The 27,776-nt window shown below is 39.5% G+C and overlaps 1 protein-coding gene across 2 annotated transcripts; it reads right to left on the bottom strand.

The window, feature by feature from the left end:
- Positions 1–1,837: 1,837 nt before the first annotated feature.
- On the bottom strand, positions 1,838–26,616 carry gal3st2 (galactose-3-O-sulfotransferase 2). 2 transcript variants are annotated; one of them, XM_082180925.1, is made up of 6 exons: positions 26,418–26,616; positions 26,040–26,280; positions 21,467–22,146; positions 14,925–15,035; positions 7,471–8,122; positions 1,838–5,931 (listed from the first exon to the last, which is right to left on the bottom strand). In XM_082180925.1, exons 3-6 carry the CDS (start codon positions 21,586–21,588, stop codon positions 4,798–4,800), a joined length of 2,019 nt encoding a protein of 672 aa, XP_082037051.1. In that variant the 5' UTR covers positions 21,589–22,146; positions 26,040–26,280; positions 26,418–26,616; the 3' UTR covers positions 1,838–4,797. The 2 variants fall into 2 exon arrangements, with proteins under 2 accessions (XP_082037051.1, XP_082037052.1); XM_082180926.1 differs by lacking the exon at positions 21,467–22,146 and having other exon boundaries at positions 26,418–26,614.
- Positions 26,617–27,776: the final 1,160 nt, after the last annotated feature.

Genomic DNA, 27,776 nt, shown 5'->3' with positions numbered 1-27,776 from the left:
CAAATAAAGTCAAAAATTACATCAGGCAACATTCCTACAAATGCAACACCTCAAAGGATCAAGATATTTTCAACACCTGTCTGTCAACTTAGAAAGCAATTTACGTTCCACAACATCCTGCGGCATTAAGATCATTACATCAGCTTCACGCTTTTTTTTTATTATCTTTTTTTATGCATAATCAGTTATTTCCTTCTGTAGCAATTGTGGAAAGATCAAAAGCAGACACATGAAAGAATTTCACATTTTATGAAAGTGAGTAAAAGTTTAAACATGAGGCTTGTAAAAAATGCTGTCTGAAATAGACATATTACATTATAAATATAAAAACAAACAAAACAACTTTTTAAAATTATTTTGACCACAGTTTCCAACATATACCTTTGCTTCTATCATTAATCATTACAATAAAATAATTACAGTAATTTGGTGTTGTCCGTCACTGTCATCATAAAAATTGAGGTAGCAATTTTTTTTTTTTTAAGTTTACATTTTTGGAGGATTGTCAATTGCCTCATTGATTTTAAATGATTAGGCAGAAACCGTGATTTTTTTATATATATATGTCTTATATTTACACATGGTCACATCACGTTTAAACACAATTTTCCTAATCAAACTTAAATATTAAGAAACAGAATCAATAAATGATTGTTAAAGCAGGTAAAACGGCATAGTAAATTCTCTTTAGACCCAAATTTGCCTGAATGTCTGGTTTTCATCATACTAAGTTTTGTGGTAACTAGCCTACTTTTTGCACAGCTAATTTCACTTTGTGCTGAGCAGCCATGCAACATCTGGTACTCACCAACACAAGTCCGATTGATTCATCTCCCCTGGACCTGCAGAAGCAAACCTGAAAAGACAACCACAGCTGCTGTGTTGTTTAGAGAGAAGCAGTAGCCTATCTTCAGCTCCAGTTTCTCGCGGTAAAGTAGCCCAGTAAGCCCACCTTCAAATGTCTCCACAAGAGGGCGACAATCGCCATGAAAAACAAACACAAAATAAAAGTAGTTTCATCATTTTGATGCATAGTTATTGATCAGATGGAATACAGTTTTTTTTTTTTATCATGTATACAGTAAAATAATAATAACAATAAGTTAGTGAATATATAATGTATTAGATATATTATAATTATTTATTAGCTACTATTATTATTGTTGTTGTTGTAAATGTGTATCTGTGTGTTTTTGGATTTGTAAGCTGTGTGGACAGTCTAAAGAGCAGGGACTTATTCACAATCACATGGACTAATTAATGATTAATATTAACTATTGTTCATTATTAATATATTTAATATTAAAATATTTCATAGTAACTTACGCATGCACATAATAATACAGATAAGACACTCATAAGCAAGAAATGTGAAGCATGGGAAGTGAACTTAAATTTGGTGATTTTGTTGCTTCTGAAAACAGCTGCTAGCACGATCTCACTGGTTTTCATGTAGCAGATATTTTTAGGTTGTTTTTACTTGTTTAATGTTCTGTTGAGACATTTGGCCACATGCTGAGATTTTTTTTTATAACGGGTGAAACTCAGGAAACTCAGATCTATACTAAAATCCAAGCTTGTTATTAAAAAGTATTTCATGTCTATCCAAATACATCGATGAAAAACATCTTAGTGAAAGTTTATCTTCAAACACAGCAGCTCTTTTGCTCTTTGGCTTTTAGTCAAGTGACAAATCTGTTACACAAGGCTGCGGGTTTGATTCTTACTTGCGCCACAAAACTCATTCCTCTATAAAATATGTGACCTCAGGGCAAAAAGCAGAGTTTATACTTGTTTTGTATTTGATGAAAACAGATAATATACAAAGACAACCATCATCAGAGAATCATTTTTTATTAATAAATAAGAAACAGTTGCAAATATAGCTTTCAGAGATTTGAAATAAGTTGCTGTACATTTAAAGTATATTGCTTCCAAACATTAAAGCAGGCTTTGAGATTAAAGCTCTGAGACTTTGGTTCAAATGATCTTTCGTGAAGGCTGGTAAGTCATTCTGGTATAATGATCCAGGTCTGTGTCCTTCAGGGTCTCAGTAAGGCTGGTGAAACTTACGCATTAGCCCTTAGCATCAGTCTGCTTTCTTCATTCAAATTGGCCTAAATGATGTCTTATGTTTCCAGGCTGGTCTTGTAGATGGTTATTCTATTAAATCCATCATAATACAGAACATTTACATTAATTAGGGTTCCACTTGTGAGGAACAGATGCTCCGTTAAATACAGCATTTGGACACTTACAACACACTTAATTAGAGTCATTGTGTTAAATAATAAAATGCCAAACCAAGCACAGTCTATTTTAAAGGAAGATAGACAATGTTCACTTTTCAAGCAAACCATGTATGAAACGACATTTGTTAAAGTGATAGTTCACCCAAAAATTTTCCAACATTCAATGGCCACAGTCAACCATCTGATTACCAACATTCTTCAAAATATCTTCTTTTGTGTTCAACACAGAACAAAGAAATTCATGTTTGGAACAACATGAGGGTGATCATTTTTGGGTGAACTGTTCCTTTAAGGCCTGTTCACACCAAGAACGACAACTATAAAGATAACTATATTAGTGGCACACAATTATCGTCCTGTATATTCTAAACGTGTGCTGCAGTTTTGTCGTCTGCCGCTTTAAATGCTTGAGCTCTTAAAGCAGGATGGATTTTGATTAGCTGTCAATGTTTTATCGTTCATCTTCTGGGCGGGAAAAGTCATTCTGAAAGTGATTCCAACGACATTCGCCGTTATCGATGTGTTTTGGACTTTTTAGACCAATATCTTTGTCATCATCTTTATAGTTATTGTTCTAGATGTAAACGGGCCTTTAGGTTTTTAATGACATAACAATAGATTAAGACAAAATAAAAACAAGTATTTGGACTTTTAGACTTGGATCATGTTCATATAGTTATTGTGATGAACTACATGTGGTCACATAATACACTCCTAAAAATGAAGGTTATTTATTGGAATATGGTTCCACAAAGAACCTTTTACATCCATGGAACCTTTCCATTACCCAAAATTATCTTTGTAGTGGAAAAAAGTTCTCCAGACTAAGAAAAAACAAATTGTGTTATTTTGAGGACTGTTCACTGAAAGGTTCTTTGGAGAACCGAAATGGTTCTTCTATGGCATCACAGCGAAAAACCCCGTTTGGAATCTTTATTTATGTAAACTGACTTTCACATTAACACCAATTCATTCTGAGAAAAGTTCTAATATAATTTGTTTGCAGATTTGATCATTTTATCTAATAGAATGAAGGTCATACATTTGGCTTATTTTTGGGGTTTTGTCTTAATTCATAGGACGGTAAAATGCAGACTAGAGAGTGAGAGACAGGGAAAATAGGATCAGGACATGACTCAGGTCAGACTCAAAGCCGACAGCATGTGCACAATATGCCACAGCACTGACAAACTCATGCATTTTTAAGTTTGTGTCCTTGGTGTCAGAATACTTTTAGAGGCCGCTGTATTTCTGAGACAGTTCAGAAGGTCGCTGGAAATAGCACAAAAAAAAAATAGAGATTCGTTCGATGTATTTTGCATTAGGCTCTGATTTATGCGCCTGAAACTGTCAGAGACATATTTCCATATTTAACAACAAATCAATTTGAAAAGCCACATGGTACAAAAAGAAATAGCTGGATTTAGAAAGCTTACGTAATATATTCCAAGTTATTTACAACACTGCTGTAACAGTTCAATTTCCAATTAGTGCTGTAACAAAAACCTAGTTCAACTGGATTTATACTTTTGCAAAAGGCCAAACACATACTTTATCCATCTTATATAATCTTCTGACTCATATTGGAAACCTGAACCTTTGGTTTTAGAGAAATAGCAAAGTCATATTTAGCCAGTGTGGTACAGAAAGTTTTGCATTTTCCAAAACACATAAAACAGCTGAAAAGGCTCTATAAACCAGTCTAAAATGGAAAGTAATTTTCAGCAAAAAAAATTGATTTTCATCAGAACAAAAAGTGCAATCAAGGGAAACAAGACTTACTTTGGCTTCTAAGACAGTGAATCACACTTTATTATTGTCTCACAGCATATAATCATATCCTGTGATATTTCACGAACCAAAATGATCAAGTATCAGGTATGGTTTTGCTGGAGGGAAAGCATAAATACATCGATGGATGTCATTCATATGCAGAAACAATATTCTAATCAATACATAGATATTTAATATTGTCATGTGGACAATCAGTCATTAACGATACTGACGCAGACCTTGCTTCATTTCAATACGGACATTGAAGGTAATGATAACTTGAAATGTAGCAAGTGATTCAGATGTTGATTCAAGTCAATAAACAATTTTTCAAACTTGTCATTTTGATCAATTCATCAAAAGAACTGAAGCTTTCGTTCAGGCGCTAGACTAAACTGAACTGTTTGTAAAGTGTGGCCACATTACTGTTACCATGACCGTCCTTAGGGTGAAGCAACCAGTGCGATTGCACCGGCACTGACCGTTACTCGGAGATATTTTGCGTCATTTAAATCCAGTCATTTCAGCTGGAATCTATGCGATCAGGAGTGGAATCGGTGAGGCCGAAAACACAGAATTCTTCCACGTTGACGGACAGAAAGCTGCTCGGTTTAAAAGTGACTTCTGTGTGAGCTGTGCTTCAGACATCGCTACACTAATAACCATAGACAACAGACTTTTTTTGCCTGCAAAATCTCCGTTTAACATCTTCATTTCTGACTGCTCCTTTGAGTTAACCAATTCTGTTCTAGTTACTTTCTCATCAAGTAATTCATCTCAACGAAGCAGATTCTTGTGGTTCCTTATGTATGTTTGAGTTCTTAACGTGTTTCTGCGTGGTATTTTTATCCGAATTCCCTTTTATTTCTTTATTCTTATGATGTTTGGTTACACTGTGTACTTCCAAACTGTCTTGTCTCTCACTATGAACAACAGAATTAGCCAAAACGTGTAAGCTATGTTCATCTGCAATGGCTGTATTTGTATTGATATGTGAGGTATTGTTTGTCACTGCTATGTGCACATTTGTCTCAATATTGCGCTTAACAGCTCTGTGCGTTGCAGCGTTTCTGGAAGCCGCAATCTTTTTTACGGTAGCGACACGAGCGGCCGCCAGCTGAGGGAACTGTTTGGTGTACAAGGCTGATGTGTACTGCAGTTCAGGTGTAATCAACCTCTGACAAAGCTGAAAAGTGTCATTATTTAACCCCAGTCGGAGGTTATAACCTTGAATAACTGCTGCACCATATTGAAACGGCTTTAATGATGAGTCCTTGACCTGCGCAGGATCAACTGCCCCTCCTTCCTGTAAACACATTTGCTCAAGCTTCTTCCTCTTTGCCCTCAGAAGCTCTACTTCCTGTTGGAGCTTCGTCCGTCCGAGTGTGGAGTCTATGCGTTTCCAGAAAGTGGCATTAAAGTGCTGGTACAATCGCCAGTCTAGTGAATTCCACTGCTTTATCCGCTCTGCGGTCTCTGCATTTAAGGGTCGGCGAGAGCGTTCACTGCGACTGTTGAGGCGGAAAGACGAAATATCATCCAGTGACCAGCAGAGGGCGTGTTTTAGAAGCACCAGTGATTCATCGAAATACTCCGAGATGAGGATCAGCGGAAAGTCGCGTTCCACGGCAGAGATGACCTCGGCGCTACGCCTGTCCAGATCGGTGTCCTCCTCGGGCGCTGTATTATCCAGACCGAAGTCAAAGGTCAAAATGTTACGTGCATAGTGGTTATTAGGCACAGAGGTGTTGTAGCTCCGCCCACCCTGGATCAGGAACTCCTCAAGGCTTTTGACAACACGGAATGCCGGGATCGCTTTGTAGTAAACAAACAGGGATTCCATCATCGCCACCGGATTCCGAAGAATGGAGAAGTAGAATGTGTCCCTAGGCATCAACTTCCTCACCTGAAAGTCAGAAAGATATAAAGACAATATGAGCTTGAATAAAAGAGATTAATAAAATATTTGTTTTTAGATTTCCAACACTGTTTATGACTAACTTACAAATAATAATGTACAATTTGAATTTTGACCTCTTGCTCTTTGTCAAAGACAGATAAACATATCCCGCTTAACTGAAGTTCCATCACAAAATGCAATCTCCATGCAATCAGTGCAAATGTCCTCTAAATCATTCGGATCTGCACCTGCCTACATCAATCTAGCACTGGGTGATTTGTCTTCCTCTTGAAAATTAAAATAGTCAGTTGTTTCAAATGATTTATGTGCTTGCCAAGTTGTCTACGCACATTCAGGATTGCATTCACAACACAGAGTCTTGACAAAATTGCGAACTTCTTCACCTCAAATGTGTTTAATGGTAAATGCTAAACCCTCTGGTGCTGTAAAAATAAAAAAATAAAAAAATTTGGAAAGAATTTACTTCATCTGAGTAGTACGAAACTTGATAAAGGTTTTAGCACTTGCTGTGTGAACAAAAAATAAATCATGGACATGACTTGAAAAGGTTAAATGGTCTGGAAAAAATAGTCACTCTTGTATTGTTCATAGTCAAAAATGACCGCATTGGAAAAGAATGGGAGATTAATTTAATTTATTGGAAACGTTTCGTACTACGCCCAAACAAATTCTTACTGAAAGCTATATTTTTGGAGATATCAACCTCAATTTTGGAACACAGCTTGTTTAGATTTATGGCTTTGATTTTCTCAGTTTTAGAGTAAACGTGTTTTGTAAAATATGCATTTTATATAAAAATGTAAAATGGTATTTTTTTTTTTTTTTTTTCATTTTTCATAAATGTAAAATTGAATAACTTTTTTTAAGTTCACTTTTTTAAATGAATAATCTGCAATAATAATAATAATAATAAGCAATAATCTGCCAAGTGTCGTCTTTAAAAAGAGACAAAACTTAAGTCTGTGCTCCAAAGCCTTCAAGATTTATGACAGTTTAAGTTGGAAATTTAATTTTCAGGTCCATGCTCAAAAAAGTGAATAAATGGATTATAACCGACAAGTGAACAGTACCAGAGGGTTAACCAATTAAATATAAGGCCAAATCAATATAACATTATAAATACAGAATAATAAATTAAAAATGACATAAAAAAAAAAGGCATTACTTTTTATTTGGAGTCTGCTCCATCTGCTCTCTTGCATCAGTCGGTTAAAACCTCACATAATGCTATTTATTTAATCAAAAACAGTGCCCATATGCATTGCATATTTTTTTCCCTTGTGTTGCAAAAACCAGACTCATAATAAAAAGTAATGATTACATTCTCCTTATTTATTATTCCATGTTTATATTATATTATGAATTTTTTTTTTTTTTTACAATCCACAGCATTTTAGGGCTTCTATTCAAACCCTTCACTTTTAACATCATGAATCGTTCTTTTATTCATCTAATCCTGCAACAACTTTAGGGTGCATGCTTTGGTACATCTCTCTCTTAGAAGTAATGTGCTCTCAGACTGACCTCGTGTGAGCTGAATCTCATATGATTGCACAAGATGTGGAACTCTTTCACGCTGCGAGTCCTGACACCCTCCACAAAGTGTGCTGCAAAGAATGCTGGGTAAAATAACTGGCTGTGCATGTTCAGCGGCAAGGCAAACGTCAAGTTATGGCTGTCCCCGTAACGATAGAGAATGTTCAGTATGGTGCTGCTGGCAGTCTTGTGCGTCTTGAGGAAGACAATGTGGTTTTTGGGTTGACACGTGACAGCTTCTGATTTTAATGTATATTTATCAGTATCGTTATCAGAGCGTGGTGGTTTTTGAATTTCAGGGTCATTTTTGTCAATAACTGGCTGGTGCTGAAATTGTTTAGCAACTTCTTGGTCAAGCAAGAGTTTGTTCAGCTCTATTGGTGGAACTGCTTTGGTAATGCTGGTAAGCTTTTTTCTTGCAACCTCCAAGACTTGGTCCCTTTCCTCTTCTAAATGAGGGTTTACACTCTCGCCTCTTTTCTGTATGAAAGAATGCTGGTCGACTGGTTCCTCAACAATGGCTGCTGAGACGGACCAAAGGTTTCCTAGATTTTCCCAGTCTATGCGTTTCACGGGTCTATGGATCTCTGCAGGCATCCTGACCAGCTGTTCACTCACAAGTTTCAAAACCTTGGAACTCCTAAAGGAGAGCGAAAGAGACGGTACATTTTAGATATTGACCTTAATGGAACCTACACAATTCAGCAATATTTCATGTCCTATATATTGCCTTTAATGGAAATTTCATCCAATGCAAGCTGTTAAATCTGAACTAAAAAGTCTCCCTCCATGTTTATAATTTGCTATACATAAGGCTACATCTACATCAAACCAGATGCATTTAAAAATGCATATTTTTCTATATATTTTGGCCTTCCATCCACATTGAGAAATTTTTTTTTTGTCCTATGTAATGGAGCTTTTTGAAGATGCTCTCTCAAGTTGTTAAATACAGTATGAAATACAGTTCTATTTTTGCATTAGTGTGGACAGTGAAAATTTGAAAATGAAAACATATTAGAAAACGTAGACGCATGTTTAATCATGTGACGCAGATTGTAGCCATAGATATCTATGGTTATACCAGCATTTTGTGCCTGCTATCCATTTTCATTGTTATTTAGTACAATCTTCATATTACATTCCTGCAAAAATGACAGAAAATTGCTGTCCTGCAGCAAAACATGAGGGCAATTGCATATTACGATTATTACAACATAATTGCGATTATGTTGGCGTCTCAAGACAGCGGAGAGCTTGAGTGATCGATGCCTAATAAAGCCCTCAAGGTGAATGCCAATTGTACAGGAGTTGTTGCTTCGGAACATAATGAAATTGAGGTTGAGTTGAAGCAACTAGAAAATCAAATTCACGAGTTGTTTAAGAGGCAGTCCAATCTGCTAGAGAGAAAGAAACAGCCGGAGTAGATTTTTGAATCTATCAATGCCGTTTTTAAATTCTTCCTCTTCTAATAATGACTCTACTAGGCCCAGACACATTTTGATTATTGGAGACTCAATGGTGAGGTGTTTTTATGGCTTCTTAATTATTTATGTTCTTCAATATTAGACTCATTTGCTAGAGAGAAAGAAACTGCCTGAGGCTTGTCGGAGAAATGCCGGTGGATTCAGTACATCCTACAGATGGTGTGTTCAATCAACGGATACATTTGAATGCAGCGTCACCACAGCAAGCCAATGTTCGAACAAGGAAAAATAGAAGGAAGCCTCCATCACCACAACTGTTTTCTCACCAGTAATCGTCCTAGAGTAGATGTTTAAGTTTATCAACACCGCTTTTAAATTCTTCCTCTTCAAATAATGACTCTACTAGGCCAAGAGATATTGTGATTATTGCAGACTCAATAGTGATTGTGAATGGTTCTATGGCTTCTTATTTATGTTCTTCAATATTAGACTCAATTGCTGCAGTCAAATTAAGGAAAAGGTCAGTAGGAAATCAAATACCTGGGATGAATGATGATATTTGTAATTTAAGGAGAGAGTGCAGTAATGTGCATGGAAATCAACAAAACTTCTTGTTCATTTTGAGCATTTAAAGAGTATTTTTGTACATTTTAACTACTAACTGCCATAAAGCAATAATTGGCTTAACCCGCTGCCTAGTGCTGCTTATTGTCCGATAGACTAACTCGTTTTTGTAATTTTTTGTGGATAAGGTCACTGACATAAGGGTGTCAAGTTCTCCTTTGGGTCAATGTGTTAAACAATCAGCTTGTAGGGAGGTGGTGTTATATTATAATTTTTTCATCTATATCAGAACAGGATATTTATGAATTTGTACTATAGCTAGATATGACTGCAGCTTTTGATACAGTTTACCATTCAATCTTTATTGATACATTAAATAGATAGGCTGGAGTTTCAGGGAGGGCATTTAGTAACTATGATGTTCCACAGAGCTCCCTGTTGGGACCAATTTTGTTTTCAATTTATGTTACCTCTTGGATCCATAATCCGGAAACATCACATACATTTTCACTGCTATGCAGATGATTTACAGTTATACTTGTCACTGTGATATAATGATCTGACAAGCTTAGATGTTCTCCAATCATGCTTAGCACATATATGAAAAAACTGGATGGTTTGTAATTTTCTGCAATTGAATACTGATAAAAACTGAAGTTGAGATAATCGGTCAAGGCTCTAATAAAAGTCAGGTTGAGTCAGCTCTTAAATAAGGTGTTCCCCAATTTCCCACAGGTAGCGAAAAATGTGGGCGTTTACTTTGATACCATTTTAATTTTTAATATGTCAAGAAGATGATTCAGTCAAGCTTTTATCAGTTAAGAAATATTCCCAAGATGAGACCTATTGATTTTAAGATATTATTATTATTACTGACATAAAGCACTACATGGTTTGGTGCCTAAGTATTTAGCAAAACTTTTAAGACCTTATAAAACAGGTAATTCCCTTCCAGTCCCTCACGTTTGATGTAGTCGACATGTCGACTGATCAGGATCATGCTCAGGGAGCCTGTCATCTTCAAGTATTGATAAAATGAGCTAATGCACACATTGGCGTGCGAGCTTTGCATCCAGTCTCCGCCCCGCAGCGTGGGTATAAATACAGAAGTGGATGCACGCACCACTTGTCTTTCGCTTCGGAGCCGATCGAATGAATTGAATGAATCAACACTCTTCAGAGCTCTCAACTGCTGTTTTAACAGCATTCCTTTTTGTGTTTGTTTGTCTGATGGCTGGTTGAGGGTGAAGAAAGTGAGCGCTTCACTCGTACAGGCTGCACCATCCCTGTCGGTGTTGCCGCGATCATTCCCCTGTGTGCTCCGGCACTGGTGAGTGTTTTTCAATTCCTGAAAGAGCAACATGGGTGCGTTTGCGTCTCTTTCAAGATGTCAAGATGTCACCCTGTACGAGGCTATTCCTCCAGTGGAGCGGTCTGTCGCAACACACCTGTGTCTGGCGGCCACTGCCTCTTGGACGGGGGATCATCGTCTCCCTTCTAAGGCCTGTAAGTTCTCGTCCATTCTTACGGGCAGAGCTTACAAAGCCTGTGGGCAAGCCCCTTCCTCTTTGCATGGCATGGTGTTGCTACAGGTCTACCAGGCCAAGGCACTCATGGACATGCATGAGGGTAGCCAAGACCGTGCGCTCATAGGTGAGCTCTGCACCGCAACCGACCACACGCAACCGACCTGGCCCTCCAGGGTACGGCCGTTGCGGCTTGCACGATCGGTCTGGTGATCTCCACCTTAGTGGTCCAGGAGCGCCATCTCTGGCTCAACCTGGCCGATATGGGGGATGCGGACATGGTTCGGTTCCTGGACCCTGAACCTGAACGAGGGTTCAGGTGCGCGGTCATCGCAGTCCTACTGGCGAAAGAAAGCGATTGAGCCGGTCCCTCCAGCCGATATGAAGACCGACTTCTAAAAAAGCCCGTTCTTCATTGTACCCATGAAATATGGTGAGTTACAGCCACCTTGGACCTGCGTCTCTTGAGTCGGGCCCTTAACAAGCTCACGTTCAAGTTGCAAAAGAAGAAATGCATTTTCGAATGCTCTGTCACCGATATTGGTCTTCAGCGTTCGACCTGAAGGACGCGTACTTCAGATCTCTACCCTTCTGCAATGCAGGCCATGCCTGTGTTCTTGCTTTCGAGGGGTCTCAGTACAAAGTCCCACCCTTCGTGTGCTACATAGCCAGTTGGGTCTTCAGGTCAACTGGGAAATGAGTAAACTCATCCACGGGCTGAGGATCTCTTTTTCCGGTATGGAGATTGATTCGGTCCAACACGTCTCCTGAGAAGAGTGTGTTTTGGTCGGTGTTGTTAAGAAGTGAGAAAGGGTCCCACTGAAACTTTTCAGAGGCTCCTGGGGCGTATGGCAGACACAGCCGCAATAGAACAAATTCCTCCATATGAAAACCGCTTCAGCACTGGCCGAGTCCCTAGGTGGCTGTGGCCGAGCGGCATGCTCCGTGTGACAATTACCCTGGCCTACTGACAAACCCACAGCCCATGATCAGACCCTCTGTTTCTCCGGGCCAGCCACCCCTAGAACAAGTGTCCACCAACCCCGGCTGAGGGGCCACGTACAACGGGCATGCAGTAACGGGGTTCAGGGCGGGCCTCCGACTGCATTGGCATCAACTGCCTCGAGTTGCTAGCAGTACACCTTGCTTTGAGACGCCGCAAAATGCTGCTGCTAAGGAAGCATGTACTGGTCTGTACAGAGAACATTGCGACGTTGTGCTATGCTTCCCTCGCATGTCACAACTCGCCCGCCACCTCCTCCTATGGAGTCAGAATCTTCTGAGGTCGCTTCATCCACTTAAAATTCCAGCCTGCTCAATCCGGCGACCTGCATGCCGCCGACGAGGCCTCACGACAGCCTGTGGCCTACAGAGAGAGGAGACTCCATCCCCAGGTGGTCCAGCTGTTCTGGGATCACTTCGGAGCCGCACAGTTACATCTGTTTGCCTCTCCGAACTCATCCCATTGCCAGTTGTTTACTCCCTGACCGTGCGGAAGACCCTTGGCACGGAGACACTGGCACACAGCTGGCCCCGGGGCCTACACAAAGATGCGTTTCCCCAGTGAGCCTTCTTGCACAACACTGTGCTAAGTCAGGAGGGAGAAGGAGCAGGTCTTCCTAGTTTCCCCTTAATGGCCCAACTGGACCTAGTTCCACCGAACTTATGCTCCTCTCGACAGCCCTTCCTGACCCATTCGTCTGAGACTTCTCAGGGACGGGGCACCGTTGGCGGAGGTTCTGGGTGATCTACCTCAAAATGAATCGTAGATTCCATCACTTATATGAGAGTACCCTCAAGAAATGAGACTTGCTTACGACCTGAAGTGGAACCTGTTCATTGAGTGGTGTTCTTCTCACCGAGAAGACCCCCGAAGGTGTTCGATCACTTCCATGCTTTCTTTCCTGCAACATGGGGTGGAGTGAGGGCTGTCTCCCTCCGCCCTCAAAATGTATGTTGCCGTTATATTAACGCACATCATGATGCAGTGGATCCAAATCCGTGGGGAAGCACAACTTGATCGTCAGGTTCCTGAGGGAAGCAAGGAGACAGAATCCGCCTCTATACCTTCTTGGGACTTATCTCTGGTGCTCAGGGATGCAAACACATGTATGGTGAAAAAAGAGAGAGGTTATCGAAGCCCTCGCCCCGCGGCAAATATCCAGATACTTACCTAATTGTGATGAATTTAATCCTTTTTAAGTTTTCATTTTGCAGTGTAAGATTACAGTTAACACCTTTAAATATTACATAAATGTATTATGTATTTTTATTAAACTTAGTGAGTGTATAAATCAGCAGCAAAAAGTAATTGAGAAAATCTGCACAGTAATTTTATAAAATCTAAACATGTTAATAAAAACAAATTACTATTAGTACTCTTATAAAATTCAATCAGGCAATCATACATTTCACAATTTTATATTTATATATGAATGTCAAGAATTCAGAAGTGTATATATTTATATAGCCTACACTACACTACACAGAAATAATATACAATTAAATTATGCTTATTTATGGACTGGATACGTGCGCCATTCTTGCTCCAGTAGAGTTCCTCTTTAGCCAAACCCTGTTGAGTTCCTCCACTCCCTTCGGCAACGGATGTGGCGGAGCATCCGATGCCAGGCCTAAAACTCGTATGCACTGGTGGAACCTGTGCTAGGATGGGTCCATATGTTGTGATCCCTACGGTGATCCCATATGTGTATTCTTCCACGGTACGGCTCCCTGCGGCGTGCCCGTGTCTTCCCTTGGCAGTGCCTGCTCTGCCGTCACTGACCGGTTGCGTCTCCCCCCGTTATAGGCTGGAGCCACCTCAGTGACATTCCATATGTTGTACTGCCCGGTAAATCACCCAGTCCATATGTGTTATTCCCCAAGTTACCTCCCTACAGGCAGGATGTGGCTTTCGCAGTGTATTCCTTCCAACGAAAGGGCACACTTTTGTCTAGGCACTGGAAGGTGGCAGCACTGGAAGGTGGCGTTTTAGTAGGGATCCCAATCAGTCGTAATCTCGACTACGTCAAACGTGAGCGACTGAAAGGGAATGTCTCGGTTACGTATGTAACCCTCGTTCCCTGAAGGAGGGAATGGAGACATAGTCCCGTCGCAACTATTGCTGGACCACTGCTGACTCCGGTCTCCGCTCGGCTCCTCAGCGAAAAACAAGTGGTGCGTGCATCCACTTCTGTATTTATACCCGCGCTGCGGGGCGGAGCATGGATGCAAAGCTCGCACGCCAATGTGTGCATTGGCTCGTGTTATCAATTCTCAAAGATGACAGGCTCCCTAAGTGTGATCCCGATCAGTCGGCAGGTCGACTACGTTTCCGTTCCCTCCTTCAGGGAACGAGGGTTACATACGTAACCGAGATGATATCTCAGATCTTCTAGTCATTGTTTGTTGGCTGTTCCAAGATACAGATACAGAACAAAATGTGTCAGAGCCTTTGCAGTGAAGGCTCCAATATTATGGAATAGCCTGCCAGTGGATATTAGATTTGCGGAATCTGTATCTGTAAAAATAAATAAAAAATAATAATAATTCTCATAAAAAAAAATTTTTGTATAGACTTTGTGAAGTCTTTTTGTGTGTTTTTGGAAGTATTTTGTGTTAGTTTTATTATGTATGCCCATTTGTATATTTTGTAAAACTCATGTCTATTTACCTGACTGTATTTTTTGTAAAGCTCTTCATGTCTATTTTGAGTGTGACATTGATATACCAGTAAGTGGTGGGATATTTTTGTAATAAAATGATATCTCAGTGAGCTTTTATTACATTTTACGCATGTGCAGTAAGGTGATTAAAGCATTTTTCGATGTTTCAGTGTGGACGAGGAGAGTGTTTTGAAACAAAAAAGCAGTTTTCAAATGTCTCTGGATTCATGTAGACACATGAATCTTAAAACTTGCTTAACCTGGCCTGTCGGACCACTCCCAGCATCTGCAGCGCCACGCAGAGGACAGTCAGGACCATCAGAGTGAACCACATAAACCGCAGGCGACTGCAGCACGCAACTCTCACACACCTGTACACACAGTTCAGAAAAAAACACAGGTTAATAAACAACAACAAAATACAACAAAGAGAAACAAAGTGAATGTGAGTTCGATACATGCATTTCTTAGAATTTAAGCAGAATGAGAGACATTTGAAAAGAGTTGGGTAGTAGAATATCTAACCATTGTGGTCAGTGACGCAAACATTGTAAAGGCATCACAAAAATTGCACCTTTGAATATGCCCTTTATCTCAAGAGATGGTGACAAAGGAGTTTCAAAGTGTTTAGTGTACCATACTACTTTGGGTAAAGAGCATCTAAATGGTAAGTTAATAAAGAGTCACCATTTGTTTACAGTAAAACAATTATACTATACACTCTTTGTCAGGTTTACAATTCTGTTCTATGGACTTTTAGTTTGCATTACCCGGTTTTCCTGTGTTTCTGTTCCTGTTTTTTTTGTTCCCGTTCATCATTGGTTGCCATGGCTTTTTATTAGTTTCTCTCTCTCTCTCTCTCTCTCTCTCTCTCTCTCTCTACATTAGCTATATGATCACGCTCTTGTTCATGCAAATGCTTTTAAACCATTCAAGCGTGACAAGACAAAAGAAACTGCGCTGTCTGTGAATGTCCTGATACACACACAACGCACAGAAAGACGCACGGCAGTATCGTGCGCTTGAACGAACAATAAAACACACTTATGCCAAAATGTACGTTTTGTATCCTTATAACATAAGAGCAGTATTAAAAGAGTTAAATAAAGTCTTAAATGAACAAAGAGTTGTGAGAAAATGAGATGCGTGAGAGATCCACGTCTGTCAGCAGCGTCAGATCTTAAAGTGACAGCAGCCACTAATTCTGTCTGTCAGTAAAGTTAATCAAAGAACAAAGGTAACAGACAAAATTACTCACTGCTATTGACTAAAAAGAACTTTTGTAGCTCTAATAAGGATTATTGTTTATTTAATTTATAATTTACACAATGCAGATTGTTTGATAACCTTTTTTAATTTTTGTATATTTCCTACCTCTTAGACAGAGAGGGCACAGGGGTAAATAAGACATTTATTATGGGTTTATGTGAGGATTGTTTGAAGTTCACTTAAATGAAAAGTTGTTATTTTCTTAAGCCTAAGGCCCTGTCCACACGGAGACGCGTTTAGCTGTATCCGTACAAATTTTGTACTGTATTGGCGTTTCGTCCAGACGGATCCGGCGTTTTCGGAGACTGAAGAGTGGAATTTGAGCGAACGCCATTTTACCGGTGATCATGTGGGGCAGGGGTGCGTTTTTTGAATAATAATCAAATAATTCCATGGCATAAGAAAGAAAATATACTGTAAATAGGCCTAAATAAAGAAGTAAAAAAAAAAAGAAATAAAAATACATTCAAGAAATTTTTTGAAACCAGGTCCCAAGGTGGATAAATCTGAAAACGCCACCCTTGCCTTTTCGTGTGTACGGCCAATCCGTAAATTTTTGTGAATCGATGATGTCATCACACCAAGTGTCTACTAGTCAGACAACACCAAGTCACAGCAACAACAATTGCCGACTACATGCTTGTGTTCGTGCTGCAGAAGCTACTGAGCCTCTTTTATTTCTAGATTTATTATTTTCTTGAATGTATTTTTCTTTATTTTTCTTTTTTTTTTACTTCTTTATTTAGGCCTATTTACAGTATATTTTCTTTCTTATGCCGTGATGCTTGTCTGTTGTCTGATTAAGACATTTCATATTTTGTAGGGATGGGTGTTTCAAGCAAAAATAATATTCGACGATTGCTGGGAATTATTTGATTATTATTCAAAAAACGCACCCCTGCCCCACATGATCACCGGTAAAATGGCGTTCGCTCAAATTCCACTCTGACATTAAATTTCTCTGTAGCCTACTGTAGGCCTACATGTTGTAGCCATTAAAGGTAGGGTAGGTAGGATTTTTCAAAAAAAAAAAAAAATTCAAATTTGTTTAAACTGTCTTTATATACCAATACATATTTAAAATGTAAGTGCTCTGAAAAAGAGTATAAAAATCGAGTGACTGTAGACCTTTTAATCTGCAATAAACACAGCTCATTTCCATCCGGGACGAAACAATTGATTGGTTTGGGCGACTGTCACTCACTCTCGCAACCATGGCTACCACCACTGTTGCTACAAGATCTGCCCATATGCGCGCGCACCCGTTTGATTTGAGGAGTGCAAGAGAGGCGCGAAACCTACGAAGAGTAAAATTATGGCAGAGAAAGAGCATTCAAAATTCAAAGCACCTGCATATGCAGTCAGCGAAGGCAAACATGGCAAAAACTATTTCCTCGGACCCTGGTTGCCCGCACTCTTGAACGACCTCCTCTGCTTCGCCCTCGACCCCGGACCTGTCCTCGAACCGACGATGCGGTACTTGTCTCCGTCGCGAGTTCATGTGTTTTGGGGGCGTGGCTTTGGAAGGAGCTCAGAAGGGAGGGGTGGAGTGAATGGAAATAATGAGCTGTGTTTATTGCAGATTAAAAGGTCTACAGAGACTCGATTTTTATACTCTATTTTTCAGAGTACTTACATTTTAATTATGTATTGGTATATAAAGACAGTTTAAACAAATTTGGAATGTTTTTTTTTTTTTTGAAAAATCCTACCTACCCTGCATTTAAATCATTTATTTAGTTTCATATTTATGTGTAAATAATGTTATTTTTTAATTTCATCTATGTTGATTATATGAAAAGTGAACAGCATGAGTAATCATAAGATGCGCAATATATCGGGAGACATAATTTTGACCACATTAAGTTTTGTTTTGAGTTTTGTTTTGAACCTTTCTTTAAAGGGGACCTATTATGCAAAATTCACTTTTGCATGCTGTTTGGACATAAATGTGTGTTGGCAGTGTGTGTACACAACCACCCAATAGTGATAAAAATCCACTCACTCCTTTTTTATTAATCCCCATAAATCATAAGCAGTGTCTCCCAACGACCTGTTTTCAGAATGCGGCTTTAGTGACGTCACTAAAGCCACAGGCCCCGCCCACGAGTGTTGACAGACACTGCCGTTTTAACATAGACCCGCCCTGATCGAGTTCACAGCGAGTTGTACACATCTGCCATTGCTGCACTGACGAGAATGTCTCCCAAGCGTTGTAGGTGTTGTGTGGCTGGATGTATTAATCCACATAGCTCTCTCTATTTACTCCCGAAATCTGAGGCAGCCGCTGAAGACGAGGTGGAATTATTTTGTTTTCAAAGAAAATGCTCCCTCAACTCTACCGAAATTTCGTTTATGTACTTACGCACTTCTTATACTGTGTTTACTCAGCTCTTACGGTGATTGTCTGGAGTAAAACTGACGCTTCATCTTTTGTGTGATGTACAATAAACTTTATTAAACTCATCAGTATATTTTTGATCACCATTCGGACCTGGTCCGAAACAGCAGACTTGTAGGCTATTAATAGTGGATACATACAAGCAGATGACAAATACATTATAACCGTAATTAAACTAAACTATACCTGCTCCATTTCCATACAGCACTCTGACTCTGTAGGCATTATTGTCCGACTCCGGGTCAAATTGAACACCGTTACTGAGAGTTTCTGATATTATCATCATTCCGCGAGATGAAATTGTCCTGAGACTGAGCATGAAGCTCCGCCCCCTGTGCCGTGCAGCAGCAGCTTATTTGCATTTAAAGGGCACACACTAAAACAGCGCGTTTTTCTGAGCACCAAAAAGTGACAATTTAAACATGCTGTAAAAAATGATCTGTTGGGTATTTTGAGCTAAAACTTCACATACACACTCTGGGGACATCAGAGACTTATGTCTTAGGGGGCATAATAGGTCCCCTTTAAAGTGAATTTCATTTTGTATAAATTGTATCTTAAATTTAATCAATGTTTAATCAACCAATTGCCTGGATTTAATAAATATAGCAGACAATTTAATCAGGACATGGAGGCGCCAGCGCGATATAACTTGCATTGCTCGTGAACTGGAGCTCGTCTCATAAATTATCCGAAACTGAGAAATAGATCTATAGAAAGCTTGAAATGTCTACTTTTAAACAAACAATTCAAAACGAAAAGAAACAGACAACTCTCTTATGTAATCCGTATGAAGTGTGCATTTCTCTCTATAGGCACATTCACAATACTGCGAAGGTGGCGAGTCAGCATCGTCAACATCTTTAGCCGAGACTGACACAGAAAACACTGTTAAAATGTCTCCTTGCTATATTTGACACATTCATAATGATTACTTTTGCCGGTTCTTTGTGGCAAGCTTTATGCGTCCGCTAACTATCGAATATCGTGACTCATATTTTGTACCAGGCCATGTATGGTTGCTTATATTGTTCAATAAAGTTCTTGGTAAAAAAGAAAAAAAGAAGCTACTGTGCCTAATATTATTGTATACAGCGTGCAAGGTTTATGCATGCTCTAAGTCTTCTTCTCCATTTTTAGGGTTAGGGTTATGAAATATCTCAATGAAATATCTATTTCATTGAGACATCAGTAGCTGTATTAATATCAGTAATACTGGCCTTCATTCATAAAAAGACGCCATTAAACAAGTCTGTCTTTATCTTTATGTTGTTTCTACATTAATTTGAAGATGAACTGTGAAATTACTACATTATAAAAAAAAGAAAGGAAAAAAAAGTGTTTTTAATTGAGATTAATCACAGAAAGATGGGTGATTAGTTAATTTTTTTAATCGATTGACAGCACTAATATACAGTGGGGAGAACAAGTATTTGATACACTGCCAATTTTGCAGGTTTTCCTACTTACAAAGCATGTAGAGGTCTGTAATTTTTATCATAGGTACACTTCAACTGTGAGAGACAGAATCTAGACAAAAATCCAGAGAGTCACTTTGTATGATTTTTGCATTTTATTGCATGACATAAGTATTTGATCACCTACCAACCAGTAAGAATTCCGGCTCTCACAGACCTGTTAGTTTTTCTTTAAGAAGCCCTCCTGTTCTCCACTCATTACCTGTATTAACTGCACCTGTTTGAACTCGTTACCTGTATAAAAGACACCTGTCCACACACTCAATCAAACAGACTCCAACCTCTCCACAATGGCCAAGACCAGAGAGCTGTGTAAGGACATCAGGGATAAAATTGTAGAACTACACGACACTATTGATAAAACTACACAACAGGACCTGGTCAATGACCTGAAGAGAGTTGGGACCACAGTCTCAAAGAAAACCATTAGTAACACACTACGCCGTCATGGATTAAAATCCTGCAGCGCACGCAAGGTCCCCCTGCTCAAGCCAGCACATGTCCAGGCCCGTCTGAAGTTTGCCAATGACCATCTGGATGATCCAGAGGAGGAATGGGAGAAGGTCATGTGGTCTGATGAGACAAAAATAGAGCTTTTTGGTCTAAACTCCACTCGCCGTGTTTGGAGGAAGAAGAAGAATGAGTACAACCCCAAGAACACCATCCCAACCGTGAAGCATGGAGGTGGAAACATCATTCTTTGGGGATGCTTTTCTGCAAAGGGGACAGGACTGCACCATACTGAGGGGAGGATGGATGGGGCCATGTATCACGAGATCTTGGCCAACAACCTCCTTCCCTCAGTAAGAGCATTGAAGATGGGTCGTGGCTTGGTCTTCCAGCATGACAACGACCCAAAACACACAGCCAGGGCAACTAAGGAGTGGCTCCGTAAGAAGCATCTAAAGGTCCTGGAGTGGCCTAGCCAGTCTCCAGACCTGAACCCAATAGAAAATCTTTGGAGGGAGCTGAAAGTCCGTATTGCCCAGCGACAGCCCCGAAACCTGAAGGATCTGGAGAAGGTCTGTATGGAGGAGTGGGCCAAAATCCCTGCTGCAGTGTGTGAAAACCTGGTCAAGAACTACAGGAAACGTATGATCTCTGTAATTTTGCAAACAAAGGTTTCTGTACCAAATATTAAGTTCTGCTTTTCTGATGTATCAAATACTTATGTCATGCAATAAAATGCAAATTAATTACTTAACAATCATACAATGTGATTTTCTGGATTTTTGTTTTAGATTCCGTCACTCACAGTTGAAGAGTACCTACAGTATGATAAAAATTACAGACTTCTACATGCTTTGCAAGTGGGAAAACCTGCAAATTCGGCAGTGTATCAAATACTTGTTCTCCCCACTGTGTGTGTGTTTGTGTATACAGTATGTGTATATGTGTGTATGTATGTATGTATATATATATATATATATATATATATATATATAAATAAGAGAGAGAGAGAGAGAGAGAGAGAGAGAGAGAGAGAGAGAGAGAGAGAGAGAGAGAGAGAGACTGACAAGAGCAATGTCGCTTGTTATTCCACTACATCGAGTATGCGCTGTGGGTGGCTAACAGTGACCAAAAAACTGGAGGAGGTCCAGGAAGATGCCCACTCCTCACCATCCATGCCGATCCAGCCCTATCTGCCACTCACCCTCCAGTGGACCTCACAAAACCATAGCTAGAACACACACTCGCCACAGATCTTGAGCCCACCGCAGACACGGAGCAAGAGTCTATTCCCGCAACAGACCCCCTGCCAGAGGCCACGTCCATTCTGGAGCTCAATCCTGGCACCAAGTCGGACCAGGTGCGAGAGTTGTCCCCATTTCCGTTCCAGTGAGAATTTTAGTGGAGCTGGAAGGTGCGGAATCGTGTCCAACCCATTCTTCAACTTGAAGGTATGTTCTTCCCCGATTGGATTTATTTATTTTTTATTCCCTTTATTTTCCAACTGGCTCTGCTCTGGGTTGCTCCCTGGCTCGTCTCCTCCATGGCTCTCCTTCTTCTGCCGAATCCACCATGGACTCTTCCTCCAATTTCCCCCATGGATTTTTACTCCCATTCCTCCTTGGACTCTCCTCCCATTTCCCCATGGACTCTTTGTCTGGTATTGTCTCTGTTTACTGAAGCTGTAAAGTGTTTACTCCTTGTGTTTCCTGCTTTGGATTATCTTTGCTTTGTTTATAAAATATAAATAAAAGTATAGCTGCAAGTAGATCCTCCTTTCCTTATCCTCTTTGCTGTTTGCACTGTGGCACTTCTTCCCCCACAGATATCACTGCAATATTAAAAACTTCTTGTTCTTTTGAACTGTCTATTCTTCGAAGAAACCTGAAAAAAAGTAGGCTATCAGTTTCCACAAAAATATTAAGCAGCACAACTGTTTTCAACATTGATAATAAGAAATGGTTTTGAGAATCAAATCAGCATATTAGAATGATTTATGAAGAATCATGTGACACTGAAGACTTGAGTAATGATGCATCTCAGGAATAAATTACATTTTAACATTAACATTTAACCTTGTATTCAAATACAAGTCAGCTATTTTGATCTGTAAAATGATATACACACACCATAAAATGTTTGTCATGCTATATACAAATAAAAAGTGAGCAGGTTGTTTTTAGCTTGATGTTTGTGCCCTACTGGTTGCTCCTTTTCTTAAAGCAGAATATCTTATACTTTGCTCGAAGGTCTGCATTTGCCATGCTCACCTTAAGGGACTTCTCTTTTTCTCTCCCTTCTTTCCCCCTTCTGTGTTTTTATTTGGCCACAGCATAAATCGCTTGGTTTGAGTCATGTTACAGATCAGCATAAATTAATTACAGACAGTCATTTGCCAGGTTAAAATTAGACTGTTGCTGTCATTGACTGCATTTTCATCAACACACACACACACACACACACACACACACACACACACACACACACAAAGAGAGGGAGAAAGAATATTTTGCTTCGAACCAAGGAAACGAAACCACACTATGCTGAAACAGCAGTCCTGAAGTTCTAAACTCCAGCTAAACTTTTCAAGATCCGAGTCAATTCACAAAAGGCAGCACAAATTACATTCAGGCAACAGACTGCTTTTCTGTGGTAACATACAAACTTTGACAGCTTAATTTATATATTCTAAAATATGACAAACTACCTCTTTACCCAATTAAAAAAATGTTGTCTTCAACACAAAGCACAAGAGATCCAGATTAAGGTTCATGCATTAGCTTACAGTTAATACAATTGTCCAAATTGAGATACTGTTTGAAAGTGGATTTAATATATAAAACAATAAAGGTTGCAAAAGTAAACATAATATTTTCTTACAAAAATATGTGACAAAGATTTATAAGAACCATCTTGACTTGCATTAAATGGAGTTTGCAATTAAAGTCCGCACGGAACATGCACATTTCATTTATCAAAAGATGAATGAATAAGTAAGGTAAACATCTTTAAACTATTTGTATGGCATGCTTGAACTCTAATGAGAACAGCCTGTTTATCTCTCTAAAAGATTATATGAACTCATGAACAAGTGCATAGTTAAAACTTTTTATAAGCAATGGCTGGAATATAAAGACTATATAGTATGTTTAAGTTTTAAACAATTATATATACACACGCTGATAGTACTGAATATAATCAACATGTTTTGACCTAAAGAACACGTCATTGGTTTTTAGTTTTTTCTTCCTCCATAACAATGATTCGGTGACGGCTGTGGTCACACAGACAGAAACAGAAAAACATGCAAACATGAGGAAAAAATTAAAACTCTTTAACAAAATCGCTCGTGTTACCTCAGGCTATACAGAAACATCTGGAATAGAGAGTTTAACCTCTTCTCATGTCAAATATGCACAAAACACACATGCACACTAGTTTTCCATAATAATTATTCAAGTTATAGAGGTGAATAATACAAATAAAATAAAACATCATCCCTAAGAGAAGTTATCAAATTATGCATCCATTGACCACAAACAGTTTTAATAAATTCTTAACATGATTGAAGCCTGTTGCTTCAACAGACTTTACATGCATCATTTTGAAGCATTGCTTTAGCTTAAAATGAAGTATTACATATCATAAATAAATAAAAAGGTAACACTTTAGATCACAGTTTCCATGTTACTTTTTTATTGTTTACCAAGTAATTAGGCAATTCACTTACAGTAATATGGGATTGAAGCTCATTGGCTCATGAGGCAGCTTTTGTATTGTGTAGGCTACACTGGGAACGTCAATACCTGTTTCAATTGCCTTAAAATCTTTATTTTATGATGAGCATAGGCCTATTGGGAGAAGTATAGGCCTCCACTTTGAAAGGTTTCTTATAAATGTTCTCCAGAGTAGGGCTGGGTTCGATACTTTTTAGGTACCGACCGAATTGCCTCGATACTATCGAGCATAGAAAAATGGCTTCTTGTTCGGTACCAGATTTCGTTACCTAAGGGGTTAACTCGTCAATGTCAGTGCTCAAACAAATACATATGAAATGCAAAACGACACACCTAAAGTCGCTCACGCACATACAGTACACGCAAACTCTACACACACGAGACGCGCGGAACTCTCCGCGCACATACTCGTATGAGACGCGCGTGCGCACACAATACCCTAAAGATGTGGAAAAGTCGATCAAAAGTGTGGCTACATTTCTCCAGGCTCGATGCCAACAGAGCGCGATGCAGTATTTGCAGTAAAATAATTGCTGGAAAGACCGGTACCACGACAAATATGATGAAGAACTTGATAGTGCACGGAGTAAACAGAGCAGAAAGTTGCTCCGTCTTCGACTGGTAAATGAAGAGATACCTTGTTGATCACTCTTACAGTGTGTATATTGCAATACTGACCTATACTGAATGTACACTGCCGTTCAAAAATGTGTTGGTTAGTCCAAATTTTTTTTCAGTAAGGATGCATTCAAGTGATCAAAAATGACCTTAAAACGTGTAATGTTACAAAAGATTTCTGTTTCAAATAAATGCTGTTCTTTTGAAATTTTTATTCATCAATGAATCGTGAAAAAATTCATCATAGTTTCCAAAATATTAAGCAGCAAACTGTTTTCATATTTCTGAAGGATCATGTGACACTGAAGTAATGATTTAGAAAATTCAGCTTTGACATCACAGGAATAAATTACATTTTTAAATATATTCAAATAAGATTTTAAATTGTAATACTATTTCACAATGTTACAAGTTTTACTGTATTTTTGATCAAACAAATTCAGCTTTGGTGAGCATGAGCTCTTTATAAAAAAATTATTGTTCCTTTGTGCACTGGCTAAGGAGCATGAGTCAAACTGAAAAAATAAAACCAAAGTTTTTCTGAGGTAATGTGTTATGTAATCTTGTTCAAATGGATTTAATAAAATTGGTATTGAAAAAAGTATTGTTCAGGAACCGGTATCAAATCAAGGTATCGGTATCGACATTTTTTTAATGATAGCCTACCCAGCCCTACTCCAGAGGGAATCTGAGAAACTCCAAATGCATATCAAGTATCTTTTTTTTCAATTTTGAAGTGTAGGCTATAATTCACTTGCTATTGTAAACCTAACCAACAGTAACATGATCCCTTTAAATGTAGTCGGACCTAATGAAGTTGAACTCTTTTCTCTCAAGCAGACATAGGCTTAATTAATAGACTGTAAATCTATAACAGAACTGGAGTCTGGTTTTGATATGAAGGAACTGACTGCAATAGCCTACCACACTTTTTTTTTAAACTGAAGGCTATTCACAAACATACACTAATAGCTGATTAAATACATTAGATCAACTTGAAAACGTAGGCTAGAGTATTATTCAACATGTTAAACGAGTTTTTAGTACCCATGGCATGAAATAATATAAAAATTCTCTGACATTCCTATTTGAATGAGACCGAATGAAACTCGACTCGGTTCGTTGAAACCCAATAAACTAAGCGGTGAGGAATTTCAGGAGGAACGCGCGCATCACACTTCTCGCACCGGAATAATTCATCAAACTCGTGCATGCGAGATGGAGAGAGAAGCGACCGTTATTAATCCAGCGCAGCTCGCGCATCCGGCGGGAACATACCGTCGCGCTTTCACACACGACACCGTCGTTTAAATGTCACTCAAACTCACTATTTACCACGACGAAGACAGTAACTACGAGTCTTTCTAAGGAAAAACTTACAATGAAGCATCTATATTCTGAAATCTTAAAGAGTTCACTTACGTGGTCCATGGTGAGGCAGTCCTCCAGTGAAATGCTCTCCGCTCTCGGCCCGCGATACTCTGAGGAGGGAGCATGTCGCTCGCCTGTACCGGAGTCGACGAACCCGATAACCACCCCCAGCGGACCTCGGAGCCCCGGAGTCGTCAAACGCTCCGCCGAACTCGTGAGCTATCCGTAAACACTGCTATCCGTCCCTCAGGTCCACCGGTGGGAGTCTCCTCCCGCTAACGACGGGTTGGGTCTGAGAGAGAGAGACAGAGAGAGAGAGAGAGAGAGAGAGAGAGAGAGAGAGAGAAGGGAGCGAGTGACAGAGAAGAGAGCTTCAAGTAGTGAAATGTACAGCTATGACAGAAAAGGTAGGTTTTAACATGTCCTTACAATGAAGAATGCAGAAACCGCGTCCTGAAGTTTGAGGAACAGTCCGAAAAGCTTTCACAGTCTTGTTCTTATATTTGAGACACAAGCAATGATGTCAATACTAATGAAAACGGACATAATCCATGCCTGTCTTACTGTGATCCTATAATACTGAGTTCATTACAGACTGAGCACACCTGTCTCTCCTCCCTCCCTCTCTCTCTCTTTCTCTTTCTCTCTCTCTCTCTTTCCTTCTTTCTGATTGCCCCGATGTCATTGGAGGAGAGTAAGAAGTATAATCCGTTCTATGTGCCCTTGTTGTTCTTCCCTGATGAGGGAACTTGATGCCGAGACTCTGAGCACTTTGTGACTGCTTGGAGCACAAAGATATCTTTGTGTCAAGATACTGTAATACCAGGGGAGCAGCAGGTAAAAAAAGCATACAAGAAAGAGAAGCATGATTGCAAAGTGAGCAAAGCGTGGGGGTTCACAGTGTATACTGCATATCTTTGTCCTTTATTTAGAGTGGCTTGCAATGATTTTAAAGTCAGATTTCTTTCTTTGCCTCCACCAGATGCTTAGCAGAAAAAAAAAAAAAAAAAAAAGAAAAAATATATATATAGGATGAAACAGGATCTAAGCGCAGCAACTTCATTATTATTATATTAAATAAAAAAAAACAGACTCTCAGGAACATGAACAGAGCAACTACCTTAACACAAAGTAGAACTGACAAAGAACTGCAGACACACAAGGCTTTACACAGCTACTGAGCAGCTAATTAACAAGACACACCTGAACAGAACTAACAATCAATTAGAAGCCATAGTGACAGACAGGGAGAGACAAACCAACTAACAGACTGAAAACCTAAAAACAGACACGAGCAGAACAGGGGCCTGTTTCAATAAGGAGGTTCAACCAACTCTGAGTTGATTCACCCTGAGATGGTAAATTCTGAGTTTTTGGTTTCAGAACAGCTGAACTGATTTAGTTCAATCAACTCTGTGTAGGTTGACTCTGAGGGTGCTTTCACACTGGGCTCGTTTGCTGCGGTCCGAACCCGGGCGCGATTGTTCCCGGCGGGTTGATCTGGTTTCACACTCAACTTGGGCTGCGTTCCAGTCCACTTTTACACACGCACTTGCAAACTTCCCTAAGCACTTCCCCTCGGGGGAATCCCTGCCGCCATTTTGAAGTGCGTTCCACTTCGTGAAGTGGACGAGGGAAGTTTATATGGACAGACCATCGATTCATCGATTTTGACCGAGGGAGCGAGTCTACTTCATATGTACACTTCAGGCACCTATATGTCCCACAATGCAGTGCGATTGTGACGTCACCACATATATCGTCCAATCACCACCACAACAAACAACT

Source organism: Leuciscus leuciscus (assembly GCF_965113295.1).
Source record: "Leuciscus leuciscus genome assembly, chromosome: 9".
Taxonomy (NCBI): domain Eukaryota; kingdom Metazoa; phylum Chordata; class Actinopteri; order Cypriniformes; family Leuciscidae; genus Leuciscus; species Leuciscus leuciscus.
This window is presented reverse-complemented; position numbering and strand designations above follow the sequence as displayed.

Bases quoted from the DNA above. Each gene is read 5' to 3' on its own strand.
- gal3st2 (XM_082180925.1), bottom strand. From the start codon at position 21,588: ATGGACGTGGCCTCTGGCAGGGGGTCTGTTGCGGGAATAGACTCTTGC. The intron at 15,036-21,466 runs GTGAGTGGCAGA...CTGTGTGTACAG, and splicing joins TTTGTGAGGTCCACTGGAGG to GTGTGTGAGAGTTGCGTGCT. The intron at 8,123-14,924 runs GTTAAGCAAGTT...GCTCTCCTTTAG, and splicing joins GGAGTGGTCCGACAGGCCAG to GAGTTCCAAGGTTTTGAAAC.